Source organism: Anneissia japonica, unplaced genomic scaffold (assembly GCF_011630105.1).
Source record: "Anneissia japonica isolate Jap-2015-1 unplaced genomic scaffold, ASM1163010v1 scaffold287711_len853857_cov187, whole genome shotgun sequence".
NCBI classification, from domain to species: Eukaryota; Metazoa; Echinodermata; class Crinoidea; order Comatulida; family Comatulidae; genus Anneissia; species Anneissia japonica.
In genome coordinates this window covers 87,737-108,094 of record NW_022753410.1, presented here as the reverse complement: position 1 = coordinate 108,094, position 20,358 = coordinate 87,737, and the positions used below count along the sequence as shown (strand labels likewise).

At 34.7% G+C, this 20,358-nt stretch overlaps 2 protein-coding genes across 3 annotated transcripts; both read left to right on the top strand.

Annotated features, from left to right (window-relative positions):
* Window positions 1–26: 26 nt before the first annotated feature.
* LOC117122877 (tetraspanin-5-like) lies at window positions 27–6,152 on the top strand. Of its 2 annotated transcripts, none has more exons than XM_033268640.1 (4): window positions 27–493; window positions 3,000–3,430; window positions 4,040–4,130; window positions 4,936–6,152. In XM_033268640.1, the coding sequence occupies exons 2-4, from the start codon at window positions 3,016–3,018 to the stop codon at window positions 5,237–5,239; spliced, it is 810 nt and encodes a 269-aa protein (XP_033124531.1). In that variant the 5' UTR covers window positions 27–493; window positions 3,000–3,015; the 3' UTR covers window positions 5,240–6,152. The 2 variants fall into 2 exon arrangements, with proteins under 2 accessions (XP_033124531.1, XP_033124532.1); XM_033268641.1 differs by lacking the exon at window positions 27–493 and adding an exon at window positions 726–943.
* A 1,219-nt stretch (window positions 6,153–7,371) lies between these two features.
* Window positions 7,372–18,952, top strand: LOC117122875 (voltage-dependent anion-selective channel protein 2-like). Its single transcript, XM_033268637.1, has 9 exons — window positions 7,372–7,519; window positions 7,962–8,057; window positions 12,327–12,376; window positions 12,809–12,893; window positions 13,354–13,474; window positions 15,239–15,349; window positions 16,190–16,306; window positions 16,420–16,628; window positions 17,916–18,952. The coding sequence occupies exons 2-9, from the start codon at window positions 7,988–7,990 to the stop codon at window positions 18,005–18,007; spliced, it is 855 nt and encodes a 284-aa protein (XP_033124528.1). The 5' UTR covers window positions 7,372–7,519; window positions 7,962–7,987; the 3' UTR covers window positions 18,008–18,952.
* Window positions 18,953–20,358: the final 1,406 nt, after the last annotated feature.

Genomic DNA, 20,358 nt, shown 5'->3' with positions numbered 1-20,358 from the left:
ACACAGGCCTAGGCCCATGCATAATGCCCAGAACTAATGTTTATTGGTATTGTATGTGATACGGGACGTGATAGGTAGAAGTGAGTCCAATACATCAAACAACGTTATTATATCATACTATAATATTAGGATTCGTTGTGGTTCAACAATCGTATATAAATGTTGATTCGAATGAACCCGGAACACACTAGTCATGCTATTACACATACTACTTGTTATTGTCTACCAGTATACCGCCCAGTTTACTAATGGCGATGCGGGAGAGAGCCCTATTGTAAGAAATCCGATCTTTGTTGACGTTTTACCTGGCTTAACAATACGACGTCGTCATTCTTATTCACTTCCGGTATTGAAGTGAATCGCTGAGATCGGTTTCGAATGCAGGAACATAATTACAGTAGTGAGAATCTACTAACAAATCGTATTTAGTAGATATAATAGAAGAGTTTCCACGGGCCTCCGTTTCCCGTTTAACTATACTGTATATAATAAGGTAAGCGAATGAAAGGTATGATACTAGTATTGCAACAAGGACTTTCAGGTCACTGCATCTGAGTCGACTAACTAATATAATGTCGAATCCCGAAATGCTTATGTTATTTTTTTTTTATAAATGTACCAGCGTAGGCCTTGTTGACACAATAATGAAGGCAATAGGCATTGAGGATTCAATTGTAACCAGTTGTAGTAGTAGCCTTCTAGACGCATACGTCGCGCGGTTACCGGCGGTAACACAAGATGGTTCCAGATCCAGATATCGGAATCGGTTGACACTGGACTATACGTGTCTTATCGATTGATGGAACCCTCTTTTTGAATGATGTAACCACTGAGGTATCGTAATACCGTTTGTACATAGGATGGTTAAATACCGTACAGTACTGTAAGGTATTACGATACCTCCGTGGCACGTCTTACAGCTTAGGCCCTACTGTTGAATCAGGTAGGGTATTCACGTCACTGACTGATAGGATATGCCTATGTTTAGTAGTGTTTTAGCACAGAGAGCACTGCTTCCCTAGCTAACTAATTAGTTACGCTAGTCATAATAATAAAAAAAAAAAAGAGGTTCGCTAATCATAATAAAAATGAGGTTCGCCAGTCATAATAAAAAAATCCTTCATATAACCTTTATTATAGGCTAGTGCCATATCAATGCATTGGTCTTCATGGCCCCAAACCAGACATGTTTCGGTCGGTCTACTACCATCATCAGTAAAAAATCATTCACATCTGCAATGTATATCCATGACAAGAGTTCAACCGTAATCACAATTAAAACATTCATGAATACAAATTGGCAAAATAGCAAATGAATAATAAGGAATGAAACCGATTGAAAAAGACAATGTTACATTTACATGATATACTGTAGTTGTTTGTTAAGTGAAGGTTGTTCCCACAGCGTTTCCTTGACTTTCAAAATCTGCGTTGTGCGGGCAGAGTCTAGTTGTATAACTAATAACTAATGCAATAAAGCAGTAGAAAAATAAGAAAACAAAAAATAAAAAACAATAAATATGATCAAGTTGAGAGGAACTATTGAAAAAATGTGTGTTTTTAGATGGGCTTTGAACTGCCTAAGGGAATCACAAGATCTGAGAGAATTTGGCAGACCATTCCATAGTTGGGCAGCAATTGAAGGGATTGAAACGTCTACTATGGTAAAACAATTTTCATTGGCTAGTTGTTTGCAGTGATTGAAGGCGTTCAGGTGTTTTAAAATATGGGAGTCCCCATCCACTGTTAGTGCTCCCGCACGTGAGTTTAATAGTGATGGCTTCTTTCGCCGATATACCAAGCCTGCACAAACAAATTTGTAAACAATTCGCGAGTGGAGACCAACAGGGATCGGATCTTTGACAGAAAACACATTTTTGATTTTGAATGAAGAAAAAACCAAATTGAATTTTTACTGGCCACTTTAGAACAAGAACCTACATATGTACAATAAATGTAAAAAAAAAGAGAGAGAAAATAAGGGTACATTTTCCAAAAAGATTTGAGGTCCTCGTCTGTAAACTGTATGAGATCTTTTGGCCCCAAACAGTTGTTTTTCCTTTGAAGCTTTCCAAAATAAGAAATGTAGTGCTAGATCGAAGAGGGAGCCCCTGTGGCCTCTCTTAGGTACCATTGGTCAAAGTTCTATGTATGTACCAGTAGCCCCGGGGCCTCTCTCCGTGGGCCTTTTGGATTGGGGGCCCGGGGCTGCGTGCCCCGATAACTCACGGGCGTTACGACACTGCTTCACCATCTGTTAGATGGTTGCCTTAGTAAATTTTTTTCCTCCGTTGTATTAGCGTGTTATTAGGCACTGCTTTGGGGGTTTGTTGTTTGCTATTAGTTGGCCTATATGATTAGATGATTAGCCTATGTGATATATTTTGTTACTCTATAGATGCTACCTGGTATACATTCTCCTGTTTTATGTCACATATCATTAAAATTATATAGGCCTATATTGATGATTTATAAATAAATGATAGGCCTATTCTATATCGTTTACTGATGTTAAAGCAGTTTAAAGAATTGTGTTAGAGTGTTTAATAAGTTAAAGAAGTTAACGGTATTTTATCATAATATACGGTATATTTTTTACTTCTTGACAAGTGTTGCTTTCATATCACGCGAAATGAAATGACGTTTATTTGTGTATACTTTTATTTTACATCATTTACTAGCAAACATCTCTTTAAATTATGATTAGCGAACCCCCCCCCCCCCTTTTTTTTTAAATTATGACTGCGAACCTTATGAAAAAGCGGTCCTTATTATTATTATTTAATAAATAGCGAACCCTTTTCTTCACTATCAACAGTGCTAGCAAACCTTATGGCTAGCGAGCTTGACCCATCTAGTGAATGGTAGTGTAATGTACAAAACACTAGTCAATTCCCGGATGTTGAAATCAGGCATTGGCTTCAGCAGCATCCTCGATACATATGCCTACTGCTCATTAATATTATATTATAACGTAACTATTTATTATTAATCTTCAGCTGAGGAGGAGCAAAGATGGCGAATCAACAAAGGAACAGAAACACGGCTAAAGTAAGCATGTGTGTCAAATACACAATGGTATTCATGAACATCGTATTTTTCTTTCTTGGTGGTGCCATTCTTGGGTTCGGCATCTGGGGCGTATACTCAAAGGACATTAGCGCCATAACCAGTGTCATTGAGAGTGGTAGTATTAGCGTAGACCCGCTGTGGGTGTTCATCACGATTGGTTGTATCGTCGTTGTGTTGTCGTCAGTTGGTTGTATCGGTGCCCTACGGGAAAATACAACACTGTTGAATGTTTTCAGATATTCTATGATACTCATCCTGCTGTTGGAAGTTGCAGCCGGGGTGCTGGGGTATTTTTATCAGGAAGAGGTAATCGGTTCAATTGAAAATTTTGTCAACAGAAGTATGATTGATTATCAAGGTAAGTTACTTTGATCTTAACGAATTTCTATTTCTGATTGAATATATACAAAATGATTGATGTGACATAGTCACTATGTTGAGCTAATACATTTGAACAACTGACTACATTTCAGTTATGGCCTGCAGAAAATATTTAAGCAAGTTATATTTTTAATTGGAAACATGTTTTTCCTTGCAAATAAAGGCTAATAGGCGCTTAATATAAGTGGTTCTGTATTCAATTTGATGATTTAAAAGTAGCTATTCTAATTCGTCGAATTTAAATATATAAATACACATAACAACAAAACAATTCCTTTCTACTGTCGAATGTTAAATAAATTGGCGTATTTAAACACTTTAAGTAAGGCACGCTTTATTTTATAGTAATTTTTATCTACAATCTTCAGTGATAACTTTGATTTAACACATTTTCACATGTGTGTTTAAGCATGCCGGCCCATTTACATTTATTAATTTGCATTCGTGTTTATTTTGAATTTGGGGAGCCTATTATGGATCGTAAAATGTTATTAAATAAGGAATAAACTATGATATTTTCAAAGAATACGCAAGAATACATTTTAAAAATATCGTTGCTGAAAATAATCAAATGTGTTTATTGTAGACGATCCCGACACACAGTTCATTATAGATACAATACAGGATTATTTACAGTGCTGTGGCATAAACGAACCTAAGGATTGGGAAGTCAACAAGTAGGCCTAAGTTTTTAAATGTTCAGGAACTATCCAGTGGCGTATCTAAAAGTCTTGAAATGGGGGTGCTGATGAGGGGGGTCGATGATCAGTTGAGGGCGCTAATGTGCAAAATTAGGTGATTTTTAGGTGACTTTTAATTACTTGACCGTGATTTTTTTTTGGGGGGGGGGCGAGTAATTTTTGGAGGTCCCCCTCCCAGATACGCTACTGCAACTATCTATTTTATTCTTCATTTTGTAATAGTATGATTATAAGGATAATGATGATGCTGTTGATGTTAATTATGGTGATTATGAGGATTTATGTGGATGTTTATGAAGATTATCAAAAGGAAGACGATGATTATGAGGCCGTTAATTAAGAATGATGATGAGGGTAATAAGGATAATCCTAGTGTAATGATGTGAGGATTATGATGATATAGTGACAATGATGACAATGATTGTACAGTAAATGTGATGGTATGGATGGAAATGTGATAATTATATTGATAAGCACCGTGATGAAGAAAATGATGATGAAAATGATGATGATGATGATGATGATGATGATAATGATGATGATGATGAAAAATGAATGCAGATAAAGTAATGGTGATGATGAGGATAATGATGACGCGGGTGATGATGAGGATGAAGATGATAATACATGATAAATGATATTTATGAGGAAGTTGTTGATGATGAGGATGATGACAATACGAATGATGATGATGATAAAAATGATGACGATAATAATTACATAAAACTTTGACAGCAAAAACAATTTACAAAACTGATTTTTCTTTTCTTACGTTTACAAGATATTACGATTGTAATGGAATTGCTATTGTAACGAAGTGTGGAGTGCCATTTTCCTGTTGCCACGACGAAGAAGAGGGGGTCGTAAACTACCAGTGTGGCAATGGAGCTCTTTCTCTTAGTACCGCTGAACAAAGCCAAATCATTAATACAAAAGGCTGCAAAGAGGCCGTCATCACGTGGTTAACGTCTAACCTTATATTCATATCGATTGTGGTTGGCTCGATGGTTTTACTGGAAATAGTGGCACTTCAGCTGTCTGTCAGTCTTATTGGTGACATAAAATGGATAAAGGCCCGTTGGTAACACATGAGGACCCTCGTTTACGTTTTTTTTTTTTTTTTTAAGAATTTTAGTAGCCTAAGGGGGGGGGGGGTCTTTCATTTTTTTCTTCATATTCAAGAGCTTACAAAACATAGAGAAGTCTTTCATTGTGACCCCACATCCCTGTAAAGGTTAAGATTAAATAATTGATGTATTTATAATTTTTGTACATACACTGTTTTACATACACTGCATTGTTTTAAATTGTATCATGAATATGATGAAAAAGATGATGACCCCTCTCTTGTAATTCAATCAATCAATCAATCCAATATTTATTCAAGAATAACTTTTCAAATGTTTAAATATAAACAGTTATTTTTCAAAAGGTCGTGATCAACTATAATTTACTCTTGAAGGAACGTAAAGTAGGAGCAGAACGAATGTCATATGGTTAACTATTAATTCCATAGAACTGCCAAGACTTCTTTTTCTAGTTCGGTATTTAATTTTGGCACGTCTATGATAATTTTAGCACAATACATGTAAATAAACATTTTAACTTAGTAAGTAGACCTTACTGGTTGAACTATTTCCTGTAATTCTGTGACAAAATCCTATCCACTGTTTAATTCTGGACCATATCTGTCAGATCAGATTATATAATTATTGATCACTGTGCACCAATCCACCGTTGTGTCGGTCGACCGTTGGTCGAGCTTAGGCACTGCGTACACATTTTATATTGTTAACACTTGTTGAATATTGTAAGCCTAAAAAATTTTACATTCCGATTATTTTGAATATTTATTAATATCACTAAATTTGAATGAATGCATCGCTTACTAACCATACGAGATATTTATATAGAAACTATATTTTTAATGATAAAAGTTTTATTTCTATATTGTAGTTTTTACCTGAAATAAATGTATATATTGTTCAACTGCGTTAAGTAATTCTTCTTGTGTGTAAGTTGTATTTATTTGTGGCGTTCGTGTTCTACATTGTGATTGGTTGAGTCTAAACTTCTAAAAGAAATTCAAAAGGTGTTTTACCCTGTTTTATTATAGTTAATTCTTAAATTAAAGTACCAACTAACTGCATACTTCTGGTAGCAAGCACTAAGTTTATTGTTATTTCGCCATGCAGGCATGCAAACAATATTAACTAGATGCCCAGAGTTCGATCTCTATGCAGTAGTTTTGAGACTCTTCTAATTTGATTATGTGACAAATAGTACCTCCAATACAAGTGTGCTAAAATGGACAGATGCGTTTTGTAGAGTTTATGAATGCCTCGGCCGCCGTAGTCGATAGAAAACAGGTACGGTACAATTCCACAATTAATAGAGATGTCCTGCCGGGTTTTAAATGACTTTTTAAACATTTTTTTAAGTGCTTGTACAGTATTTCTGTCTTGTAATGTTGTTTGTCTTTGTATGCTATTGTTTATTGACGAAATAAATGATATGATATGATATTTATAGTTAGTTTCTTCAATGAGGTTTGCCCCATGGATGACACACCAGATGATTATGGTGATCGCTGATGATGATGATAGAACGTCACTTCCGTGTAATGTTACAATAATAAGTAATTATCACTAATGCAACCATCGACCTCATTATTCCTCTTTTTAGGCCTAGGTTAGTTACTGCATTTTATCAATTGGCATTTGCTCTGATGATGTCTATTTGTTTTTAACATCTTGAGGGGTCATTCTACTCTACACCGTGTAAGTGATATGCTGAGTAAAATGTAAAACCACTTAATTGGATCTTGTAGAATAAAAGCTTGGTGACAATTAATGAAAAGTAAAAAACGATAGCACGTCGGCGGAGTAGAGATTTTTATACATCTGGAGGCAACTAAATTAAAGAGCTGATGATCATGCTTTCAGAGTCAGTAAGGTTTTTCTATGACGAGCAATACGGTTTTTTTTTAATTATTATTATTGGAGATCGATTCTAGAGGTTGCACTTCCCAAAGTGGTCCCGAATTTGAGGACGTAATCTAAAGAACAAGAAAAGTATGATTTCGGATTTATCTAGCTAATATAAAAAATCTTAATATCTTTGACATTAGCTGAGGAATCCGAAAATAAGATCTTTACTTAAGGTAAATAATCCTGATGTCGCTAATGTTCACTTTTGATTTATGATTAGAGGGCGGTCTACAAATTATCTACTGCCACACAGTATCAGAAACCCGTCTAAATCCGCCATTCACGTACACCATCTTTCCCATAACCCTCGTTGTTGTACGGTTTCAGCGTTAGCCAGGCTAGGCACCTACCGGTGATTTTCGCATTTTTTTAAGTGTAAGCAAAAACTACTTTTATTAGTATTATTTTAGCTAAGATGTTACATTGCATTTGCTATCTGTTGTTCTAAACTGAATGCAAAACAGTTGATCTGATACATCTTACTCAGTTTCTTGTGTCTTGATTTTTAAAAATCAAGTGTGCACACAGGACGAACTTCGATGGAGACCCAGCGTGGAGAGGGGATGGGCAGATCAGCACCAGATTAACGTAACTGTTACCAGTTAGGCCTAGCTAAGCTTAGATTGTACGAGGATGCATGGATTATGGTTGTAGCTCAGTTTATTATCTGCAATTTTCTATTTTAGAATGTGATAAGCCTTGGCCCTAAATAGAAATCCAAATGGCAAAGAAAGGCAATGAATGGTTACTGGTTGGTAGAATTTTTAGAATGCAAAAACTGGAAATTGAATTGATTGAAAATGAATTTTATTTTCAGAACGAAAGACTGAAATAAAATACAAAATGGCAAATGTACCACCAGTTTATGCAGACCTGGGCAAGACTTCCAGGGATATATTCGGAAAAGGATTTGGTAAGAAAAATTAGTTTTATTAGGGCTTAGCCTAGGCTAGGCCATTTGGAACAACCAAATTAACGATTTTACTCCAGCTTGTGCATGAATGGATTGCATCAGCAGAAATGACTGATGATGAATATGTTTGCTATTTAGGCCTTGGCTATGGCCTAGTAAAGAACTTAAGTTATATTTATTATATATTTTGTTTTCGTTGATCACAATAAATTTAGTCGTAATTATTACTCACATACTACTTTTCGTGAATGCACTATTTAACGAAAACAAAATATACTATAAATATTGATTTGGATCCAGATGAATTTAATTCAAGGTAAGTTACATTATTCATTAAAAATACTGTAGGCCCTCGGCCTAGTGCTGCTACTTTACTAGACTTCCACAAAATTCATTTTTTAGGTCTAGTTTCTAGGGCCAGGGATGATGTACTTTCTCTCCAGTTTGAATTTTTTTTCTTTTTTAACCCTTAGGTACCTAACTATAATTTACATTATCTGTATATTGCACTACTTGACATTTCTGTTCCATAATCCATTTGAAGTTATTTTAATTACTGTTTGATTGCTTACTAATCAGGCTTTTGTTTTTCTTACCTTGCTAATTAGTTATTGTTCATTTTCCAAAGTCTATGCCACTCCAGATTTGAGCATGTATTGTGTAATATTGCATCATTATCTATGACTTGAAAAGAGGTTGATTTCTTTAGTGTCCTCATTTTCTAATTTGTCTTTAAAAAAAAAAAAAATTAAAAATGTTTTTAGGACAAAAGATATTTAGTAAGAAAAATAAATGGAGACCTTTTTCAGATCTCTTCTTATAATGCTGATATTAAAGCTAGCTACTATGTGTAGCGGAATTTGATAGTAAAATAAAATTAATATTATGGTATTCTAATGACTAAGAAATATTATACTGCAGGCGGAAATTTAAAAAAAATAAAATGATGGTGGTGGTAGGGGGGGAAAAAGGAGGAGGATATGATTATGACAGATGTATAGTATACACATTTTACCTGCCTAGAAAATCACTTGAATCCAGACCTCCATGCATGCCTTTTTGTCCAAAAGTCTGCAAAGGGAAGAGGTGGCCCCTTTTTTTGGCCATCAGCAATTTTATATTCAAGTCAATATGCTGGTACTACCAAATCTGATCAACACAAGCCAATAAAGCCTAGGAATATGAAAATTGCCATCATTATTAGTATGCTTACAGTGACTACAAGGATTGCAATGCTTGGTGAATAATTGAGGTGGTGGTAGAAGTGTCACACAACAAATCATTTTAAAATAGAAATACATCAAATCTAATCCAATTCATTGTTCAAAAAATTGTTTGACCTACTTTTAATTCGCACCCTTATTCCATATTAGACGAGGGGAAGTGACTTTCAACTTAACATCCTTTTTCCCGGCCTTAGGTGTTCTTTGTTGCAGTGTTGTTAGGATCAATTATTGATGGCCTTAGTTCAATTATTTAAAGCCTCTTTTATAAAGCAATATATATATATATATATATATATACAGGTATATATATATTTTTTTATACTGTCTCTGGTAAAATAAAACTTCAAGAATTACAGTAAATTAAAACAATGAATTGTTTATTTAGAAGGATAATATAATAAGTTGAATTCCATTGAGTCACAGATTGATAATATCCAGTTTTCACTGACTTGCAGGCTTTCTCCTTATATTGTCTTTGTCAAGTTATAGAAAAGCTAAAAACTTGACAAAGCAATTATTAATATTAAATATTAAAAATTAATTATATTTTTTCAGATTTTTTTGTACAACACAATGATATTTTGAAAGTGATTCATTTCTCTTTATTTGTGTTACTTTTAATAATTATTCATTTTAACTTAATATTTTATGTTTGAAATTTTTGTTAAAATCAATACTGTACGTTGGCTGTTTATTCAGGTAGGATATTAATCTTCCAGTTAACTGACCTTTAGTCTGATCAAAATTCAACTATGCACGTTATTGATTCTTAGCATTATGTTCCCTGTGTATCAAAATCATTGGTAATAGGAATGTTAACTGTACTTCGTTAGTAATAAGTTATCCATATCCTATCAATTATTGCATGCTTTCCATGAACATGAAAAATTTCAAAGGCTCATGTTAGATAATCTTATAATTGTTTAATTTAAAGTCAGACTCCGGAGGAAAAAAAATGTTTGGTATGTTGTAGATCTGATTTTTCTAAGACAGAAAAAGTTGTTTGACGAAGAACTGGGGAACGATGAATGAGATACAGATTTTTGAATATATAAAAACTGGGGGGAAAAGGTGTGAAATTGGGCGGTTACGCCCCTTCGCTTTCAATTTAGTTAAGCAGTTAGAAGGCGATTAAGGTGAATGCTAACTAGATGCATAAAAAAAAAAAAAATTTTGAATATTCATAAATTGTTATGAATAAACATTTCGCAACCATCGGATGAATGGCTGGATTAGTTTGCAGGTTAATTATGCATTCAAAGCATTAATGGATATGCATTAGCACTGTTTTAGGTGAGGGCGTAGTTAGTGACCGTTGCTGTTGCTTCGGCCAAGAGTGGCATGCTTTAACATGTCCGAGGACGAACCTTGGGCAGCAAACATCTTTGGACCCTTCCGAAGCATTCGCTGGGCTCCTTCAAATGCCTCACGGATTTCTTTGATCCATTGCACAAACTCAGGATCACTCTATGGAGACAAAATGAGGTCAATAATGCTTTGTGATGACTATCAAATTTGATGTGACGCGCCTATATATAGGCATGATGATGTCATAATACACCCAAATATGGGCATATCACATTTAAAGTCAGGCTCCGGAGGAAAACATTTTTTTTGATATGTTGTAGAACTGATTTTTCTAAGACAGAAAAAAGCATTTTGATCAAAAACTGAGCAACGGTGAATGAGACACAGATTTTTGAATATTTAAAAACTGGGGGGAAAAGGTGTGAAATTGGGCGGTTACGCCCCTTCCCCCCCCCCCCCAGTTTTTATTTAAATATTAAAAAAGCTGTATCTCATTCACCATTCCCCAGTTCTTCGTCAAACAACTTTTTTCTGTCTCAGAAAAATCAGTTTTACAACATATCAAAAAAAAATTTTTCCTCGAGCCGGACTTTAATAGCACAAAAAAAAATTGTTTTTCTTAAACCCTACAAGACAAAAATGAATAAAATACTATTACAGAACAATATATTAGGTTTACTGTAAGCTGTAAAATAAAACAGTTTTGTGTACTATACTATACTCTACCCAACCCAAGCCTTGTATTGCATACTTGGTTTATTGGCTATTGATAATATTTTCATCAGTTTTGGTGACTAAGCCATTGTGGTTTTTATTGGATACTGAAATCCTATTGGCATGAAATACTGACCTTGTTTACCAGTAGACCAAGTACTAGAACTCTATTGACTAGTACTGTAAGGGCTCTAACAGGAGTGACTGGTATGCAGACCTCTCATTATGACTGACAATTCTGACTAGAAGAATCATTATTTTCTACATTGCTGTGGAAACCTAAATTGCTGCAGAAATATGGTATACAATACCATATTCAAAGGAATGATTATTATTTAAACTAAAATTTACCTAATAAATACAACAAATTGTCATGCATTATGAAGAAAAACCTTTAAAATGTTAGTAAATTGTAATGGCTCAATTAAAAGTATGAATAATTTTAATTATGCAGATCAAAAATAATAAAACCTTTTACTATCAGGGTTTGTAACATTTTTCTGCAAATGATACAGTTTAGGATTTATATTAAAATTAGTTTTTAGGAAAATTCTTTCTTGTAATTTTAATTTTTCAATTAGAATCTAAACTTAAATATTGATAGAATTTCAAATACTGTATTGAATTTACATATTTCATTTTGTAGTGTACATCTCATGATTTGCATAATGGATCTGAATTTTAATACTAAAAATGCCCTAGTTTTCATTGACTAATATTTTATTTTTTATCAATTGTGTCACGTTTAGTCTGTTAGTAGGAGATTTTTGTAGTTATGTGTGGAATTTATAAGGTCAAATCTGGTGCACTATTATGCACATTATTAATAATTCAACCAATAACTGTGAGTAAAGTAAATTCATAAATTGCAGTAATTATATCCATATCTTTAAAAGAGTTTACTGTAATGCATGTGTTTTTTTCTTTTTTGTATTGAAAAATTTTCATCTCAAAAACGTAACCATAGAGAAAACATTCCTATGTTGTAACGATATTGTATTTTTTTAACAATTTTTTGTAGGCTTTGGTGTTGTCAAGCTTGATGCCAAGACAAAGACCAGTAGTGGTGTAGTAAGTACAGTACATATACAGTAGTATCTTATTAATACTATCCCTACAGTAGTTAGTTAATGATATCTATGGAGTACTGACTATTGTCAGTGTAATATATGCGCAAACAATTCTGCTGAGATGATTTTAATATGGCATACAGTAATGCAGTTACAGTATTACGATAGCAGTAGATCATGATTTGTTCAGGAAAAATGTACAGGGTACCTGTAGCCTTGTCTGTAATTTTCAACTGCCCAAATGTTGATAGTGCAGTGTTTACAATAATTGTATCTACATTGCCCAATCAGGCAAACCACTAGACTGTTTAAGTAAATATTAGTTTGCATTACACTTTTTGTTCCATTTTTTTTTTTTTTTTTTTTTGTATTATTTTTTTTTTTAGATGTGCATTTTGCGATTTTAACTGGAAGACAATTTTTCTCTTGATAGGACTTCAATGTAACTGGTACATCTAATAATGATACAGGGAAGATTGATGGAAACTTAGAAACAAAATATTCCTGGAAGGATTATGGTATGTTTAAACTTGATATATAAGCTATTATTTCTTTGTTTTAACCTGCTGACAATAAATAATAACCACCCGATGAAATTCACTGTAAACATTAAATGATTGGAGTGGATTTACTTTATATACTAAGGTGGCTAGATTCCAATCAATTCCAAATGATTAACTTTACACATGGGTATGGTAATTTTACTAAGGGGAGTGTAAGTTGTACAGGCAGTCATTCGCTGAATTTTATTTATTTATATATATTTTTTTTTTTGCTCAAAATGTACATTATTATAGTCATCCTGATCTTGGATAGTGTGATCAAAAAGGGTAAATGCAAACTGGGCTTTAGTCTACGAAGGAACGTCACTTCCATGCTAAGAGTGAAATTAAATATAAAGATAAATTAAAAATATATTGAATCTCTAAAGTGCCGTCTGTCTGCATTTACATATTATTCATTTGATTCTTGTTACAGGTTTAACATTCAAAGAGAAATGGAACACCGATAACACCTTAGCGACAGAAGTAACCATTGAAGACCAGATCGCTAATGGGCTAAAGCTCACATTCGACACCGCCTTTTCACCTCAGACTGGGTATGTTTATCATTATGCGTCGTGTAGACTGCGGATCTTGCGAACATCTTGATTCATAAACTTGTATGCTTGTCAGTGTTTTTGAATTCTCTTTAGTTATGTAGGATCAGAATAGAGGTTCAAGTGCAGCAGACACATCATTTCTATGTACTGTTACTCTTGTAGTAGCCGTTTTCTCCGGAAGACATATGGCTGTCATTGATGGCATCCATAGACAGGATCACTGCTGGTGTTTGCTTTGAGATAAAAGATTTACCATTATTCTACACTAATGTATTTCAGTTATGGTTATGTTTTTTTTTTTTTTTTTAGTAGACCCTACTAAATCAGAGATAGTATTATGTCTGCTATTATTGCACTAATTTTTTATAGGCCATATTATTATTTATCTTGAACTCTATGTTGATAATCCATAAAACTTTGTTCCTCATTGACATCATCTATAAATTTCATTAGCTATAACAGTCGATCTAGAATCAGAAGTACAACATTAAGGGAAACATGTATAGTTCTGTCTAGGCCCTACTACTGGATGCTATTAGGAAATTAGGTAGTGTCAGATCTACTAAAGCCCCTTTCAGACAGAAAATACCGCAATAATACCCTAATCACGCCGCCGTTATTGCCGGCGCAGACCCTTTCACAAAGCTAGTTAAAATACGGTAATAATACCGTATCCTGTCTGAAAGGGTTCTCGCGGAAAGGAGTATTATTTTGATGTCTGTGTGGCGCTTGTGCTTGTTAACAAAGAGGGCGCAAGTTTTTGTTTACTTCATTAATCCAATATGGCCAGGGATGAAGTCATAAAACTGCTGCTTTGCAAATGTTTTTTAATGCTTGCTATGTTTGCAATACATATAAATTGAGAAACAGAAGGTTTCTAATGCGTTTCTTTAAAGGAAAGAAAGAATTTAGGAAGCGTTTAAGGCGAGGCCGGTTTGAATTTCGAGCAGCTAGGTGCAGGCGATTTTCGCGTCTAAAAGAACCGTCAACTAGCGATTTCACCGGCTTTGTTAGCTGCAGGAGCGGTTGATGGCTGCTCGTCCGTGTTACCGTCTGATTTGTTATGCCTCAGTGTGTAAGACGGCGATGAACCCTGTACAGAATCAGAAGTACAACATTAAGGGAAACACATATAGTTCTGTCTAGGCCCTACTACTGTATGCTATTAGGAAATTAGGTAGTGTCAGATCTACTAATAGTAACATAACTCATATTTTTGTTTGTAATCTGTTAATAAATTACTAATAAGTACCTGTTGCCCACTTTTCCATTTCAATGGTACCATCTTTGTAGTAAGAAGAGAGGACGTCTTAAAGTTCAATACAGGTTCAACAGAACTCTATCCACCAGCTTAAATCTAGACTCAAGGTGTGTTGAACCTTAAGAAGCTACCCTTAACACTGATTCTTTCCAAAGGGTGTCCTCTTATAAATATCTATTTTTTTAAAGTTTCAAACAAATGGTGCCAAATCTATAAAAGAGGTAGCTGACTCACTATTCAAAATCGGTTATTTTGTCTGTAGGAATTTAGGATGATTGTATGGTGTAGGGCTGGGCTTTATTATTATGCGTGTGGAGAAGGAGGATGGATGATGGTTCTCTTTTTTTTCTTTTTTTTTTTTTAAGGTTCAGTTTAGTTAGAATTTGTACACATTGACCACTAACAACTTTATAATTATTTCTAATAACCCCTAAAACTTACACATAATTTAATATTAATGTTAGGAATATTCATTGATTATCCATAAACATTTCTTTCAGTAAAAAGAGTGGCATGATAAAAACCGGTTACAAGCGCGACTACTTCAACTTGAACGCTGATGTTGACTTCGACTTTGCTGGACCCACCATCTACGGAGCTGCTGTCTTTGGGTAAAGCTCTTCATATTATCTTTTAACAATATGGCTAACCTTATGCAAGGGACACCTTCTTTTCCCCACTTAATAATGTAGGGGTTCTAAACTCTATCTTTCACAATGAGCATGATTGCAATATGAAGATTTTCGTTAAACATTTTTGACACACAATAGTAGACAAGCAAATATAGGCCACTGTAGGAATCAAACCAGTGAGATTAAGGATTGCCATGCTAACTCTCTGCTGACTAATCTAAACTGGCATAGTTGTCAATTCTCAGTCAGTACTTTTATTTTGCTCGAAGTGCCTGAACAGAACTTCTTCATGCTTGCTGTGAAATATCAGATATAGCCCCAGGTCTGATCCTTAGAACATAGCAATAGCGGCAGGGATGATTAAAGATGATGATATGGTTTTAGGTAGAAGTGGTGGTTTATTTATAGGTGAACAAATCACAATTTATTTTTTTTAACCAGATTTTGAGTTGGTTCACATGCTCATTTTCTTGTTCCAGAAGTGTGCCGCTCCTCGCCCATGGTTCGGTTGGTAGAACCAAGTCTTCTCGGATAAGGACTTAAAATGGAAGGCCAGTGTATTCATCTGGCTCGATTGCACTTTAAAGAACTTATTGCATCTTTTGGAAGAGTAGGGAGTTACCCCGATGTTATGGTTCATTTTAGACCCTGTCAATGTGGAATGATGTGAACATGTAGCTACCATGAAGCGCTTCTTGCGGCTGCTAGGTAGTCACGGACCACGCCCATACGCAATTCACCACAATGATGCTGCAAGTTATGGATTATTCTCCTACCTTTATGTACATTCAAATATCACTTAATGTTTTCTCTTTGTAGTTATGAAGGTTGGTTAGCTGGGTACCAGATGTCTTTCGACACCTCCAAGTCAAAACTGACACGCAACAACTTTGCTCTGGGTTACAAGAAAAACGACTTCCAACTTCACACCAATGTGTAAGTATAGTCTATACCTTCAGCCTGTTATTGACATATAGAAAAAGTCTTGGAAATTGCTCCTGCGTATTATACAAAGGTGAACTGAATTCATTCTCTTTTAATCTGTCCAGCAATGATGGTAGCGACTTTAGCGGATCTATCTACCAGAAGGTCACCGACAACCTGGAAAGCGCCATCAACGTAGGATGGACATCTGGCACCAATGTGACGCGGTTTGCTGTAGGTTGCAAATACACAATTGATGCAGATTCCTCATTTAGGGCAAAGGTCAGCAATACAAGTCAAATCGGTCTTGGATACACACAAACACTAAGACCAGGTAAGCCAAGTAAATGTGTATTCACAGTTTTTAGTCCCGTTTTTCACAGTCAATTCTAACAAATGCATATTGAAATATGTATTTGTTTTCTCTTTCATCACATGTTTATCTGTTAAAAACTATACTATCTTGTCTGCTGTATCTATATGAGGCTTGCCTTCCATAAACAGCCTACTGTCGCTAAATGTTAATGTTGTTGAGTAATCAGCATAAGAATGTGGCAGTCTTGTATACTTTATTACATCAAACTGTATTACATTTTTTTGCAATAAAGAGAATTTTAGTAAATGACCTAATTATTTTAAAGCTTATAAGACCAAAAAAAATAATTGTTGTGTTGTCCTCCTTGAAATTTTTGTAAAAATCGGGTCTGCATTTTTAAAAATATTTTTTTTAAATTTTGTTCAAGTACAAATTCGAGCAATACCTCTTCCAAAATTAACATTTAGAACTTAAAATCTAAAACAGACATGTATTTTTATAAAAACCGGTCCATATACAGTATGCACGCGTAAATCGGTAAAATAGAAAGCATAATTTTGAGAACCGAGCGCGACGACGATATATGAACACAACATCGGATTCCTCACGCTGAGCTGTCGAGCCATGACCAGATCTAGGCCTAACCTATTCTTTACTACTGTACGTGGTTGCTTGAATAAAAAATCCCATTCATTACCTTACAGTATATTGGAAAAAAAATAAAAACAGGCTTAGGTCTAGCCATCGCTTTGGTTTTGCTCAACCTGCCCATGCGTGATCGTGTGGATCGGATACACATTATTTTACATTTCGAAGCCAAATAAATCTTTCTTTAAACTGATTTATTTTTGTTAAATTTCTCAATATACACTTGGTTAGTATTTATTCCGTCATTATATACTTTGAATATTTTTTTTTGGCAAGTTTTCCATCATTCTGTTGTGATGCCTACGACTCGAGCTACGGTCTAGGGTCTTCAGGGACTAGTGTTTCAGGCCTATCCTATTTCAGGTATTACTAAAAAAAAATTTAAAAAAATCCGAATCACCGACGATCTAAATTTTTTCCATTTAAGGGCAACACAACAATTTTATTTTTTTGACCTAATGTGGAGAATATGAATATAATACAAATTCAATTTTCTTGTTTTGGTAACTGATGATGGTTTTGGGATGGCAGGCATGGACTACATGTGTTATATACTTTCTCTCCCTCTCTTCTTTCCTCTTTCCATTCCTCAATTTCTTCCTCCCTGTCTAATCCAATTTAATTTCTTGTTCTATTTTTTTTTCTTACCATGTGTAGGTATTAAATTGACACTTGCTAGTCTTATTGATGGCAAGAGCTTAAACCAAGGAGGACATAAGCTAGGCCTTGGCCTGGAACTCGAAGCTTAACTATACTTTATCACTTGGCACTAAAGGTCCTGCTCTGTCGGCCGTCGAACAACCAACCGAAAAGAAAATGTTATCAAAGACTCCAGCTGATATATCTATGTAGCCAAATAGTATTTAAACAATGTAGGAGCTTTGCTCAACTCTGTGTGTGGATTTCTTTGATAAAAAAAACAAACCTCATCAAAATTCTGCTGTATATGAATGAATTCATCTCAACTGCTGGCATGACATCCCAGCACTGGAACACGTCATGTGTGCAAGTGTTTTTACTTTTGTAAGTCTGGTAGCCAAGCAGAATTTGTTCATGTGCAGCAGTCTTTATCAAATACCTTGTTTCGTTCATCATAACTTAACCTGACATTTTATACGGCATGTAAATTTCAAACTGCTCATTTGCTTACAGGTGTATGTCATTGATAGTATTCTCGGTTGATGTCTGTAGCAGTTGACACTTCAATTGCCACCTGAAATGTTAGGGCTACTAGTCCATTTAGTATGCAATTGTGACTCATCTTGTAGCGAATAATAAAATGAGTCGCCTTTTGATTAGGGAGGGGGGAAGTTTTGGAGTGTTTGAAGAAACATCGTGTATTTTTTCCGTTAACCAAAACTGGTTTCATTTGGTGCAAACAGAAATTGGATTTTATAAATATAATTTGAATGTTGCTAACATCAGTTTAATTTTTGGCTGCTTCCAGAATACCCTCAATGCATCTTGATATGTTTCCAAGAGACGTGGAGCGACCTCATGAACTTTATAGTATTATAAATGTGTACAATTAAACGATGGTTAGTTGAAAACAGTGATAGCAAACATGGGCAAGCAATTCTATATTTGACGTGGTTGAGTAAAATTCCACAGTTTAATTAAATATTACGATCCCTTTGTGGTGGTATTGTGAAGAAATAACTAATTAAAGAGAAACCCAAAATTGGGACTGATTAGTGCTTTTGTTTAATGTTCATTTTCTCAAATTTTGCATGTTTACATTAGACTGCAGTGTGTATAACCCCAAAACTCTTGTATGCCTATGTAGAGAATTGTATGTACATGTACAGGTTTTGAGAGCAGTTTCATATCATTTTTCATAACATAAAAATATTTAGAAACCACTGAGATGAGATTCAGGGGCAGGTAAACAGTTTTACTCATTGAGAAAACAAAAACTTACTTCAAATCAAAGGTTCGAAATATGCCTTTTTGGCACTCCATATAAAACCAGATGCACATACAGATATATATATATATATATGGATGCTCTTTTGGCACTCCATATAAAACCGGATGTACATACATCCATATATATATATGTAGATGTATGTACATTTAATGTTGCTCGTTTGGCACTGACACGTAAACAGTACCATGTGGTCGGAACAGGTAAAGATCGAGAAAAAAGACAGTAAAAATCATCTTTTGCCTCAATTACCGGTAAGCTGAAATATGGAATTATATTCACTTTGTGAGATCAAGACTTCGAAGATTGACGTTTGTTTTTTTAGACCAGTAGATTTTGGATCCCAGATGTTTTTGAGGCCTCGGTTTTGCATTATGCCCATAGCCTTTGAAGTAACCGTAATTACTGTATAATGTAGATGCTTTGGGCAGTTGCTGGTGGTAGTATAAATCAAAATGTGTTGAGTGATGGCAGGTTTGGTTTTATTTCCTGCATGTGAAATACCTATGGGCCTGATGATTTCAGGGAGAATACAGTACAGTATTAGAAATGTGCTAACTTTTTTGAATTTGTGAGAGATGTGCCAGTTTGCAAATGCTTTCGTTCACGAGAAAGTGTTAATTTCCCAAAACATCAGCATCACAAAATACAATGATGGAATAAACACCGCTTTTCAAATAAGTTCCAGGGCGTTAGAGATGCCTTCTATTTTGATATAAATCATGAGTATATATTAACCACTCGCACTCATGTTTTGTATCTTCTGATGTTAACAAAATGCCAACTTTACAAGGCAATAATATGCAATAAATGCGGTTCAGAAATAAAGGACCCTACCGAATCTTCCAAAACACAGTATTAAAATCAAAATTGGTTGTACATGAAATAGACTAGGAAAAAAATCTGAATAAAATGAGTTAGGGGGAGTGGAATGTTAGAAGCAATCCACATAGCCAGATATCCTAATTAATCCCTTCTGGTCACCCTAAGCCCTGTTGACACTTGATTTTATGCCTTGTATATAAATGGCAGCCATTTTTCAAAATGGCCGCCAAATTTCAAATGTGCATAAAATTGGAACTAAATAAGCTACAGATATGATTTTGGTGTCTAAACTCATAATTTCTAGACAGGCAACAAACTAGACATATAAAAAACTACTGTCACTCAAAC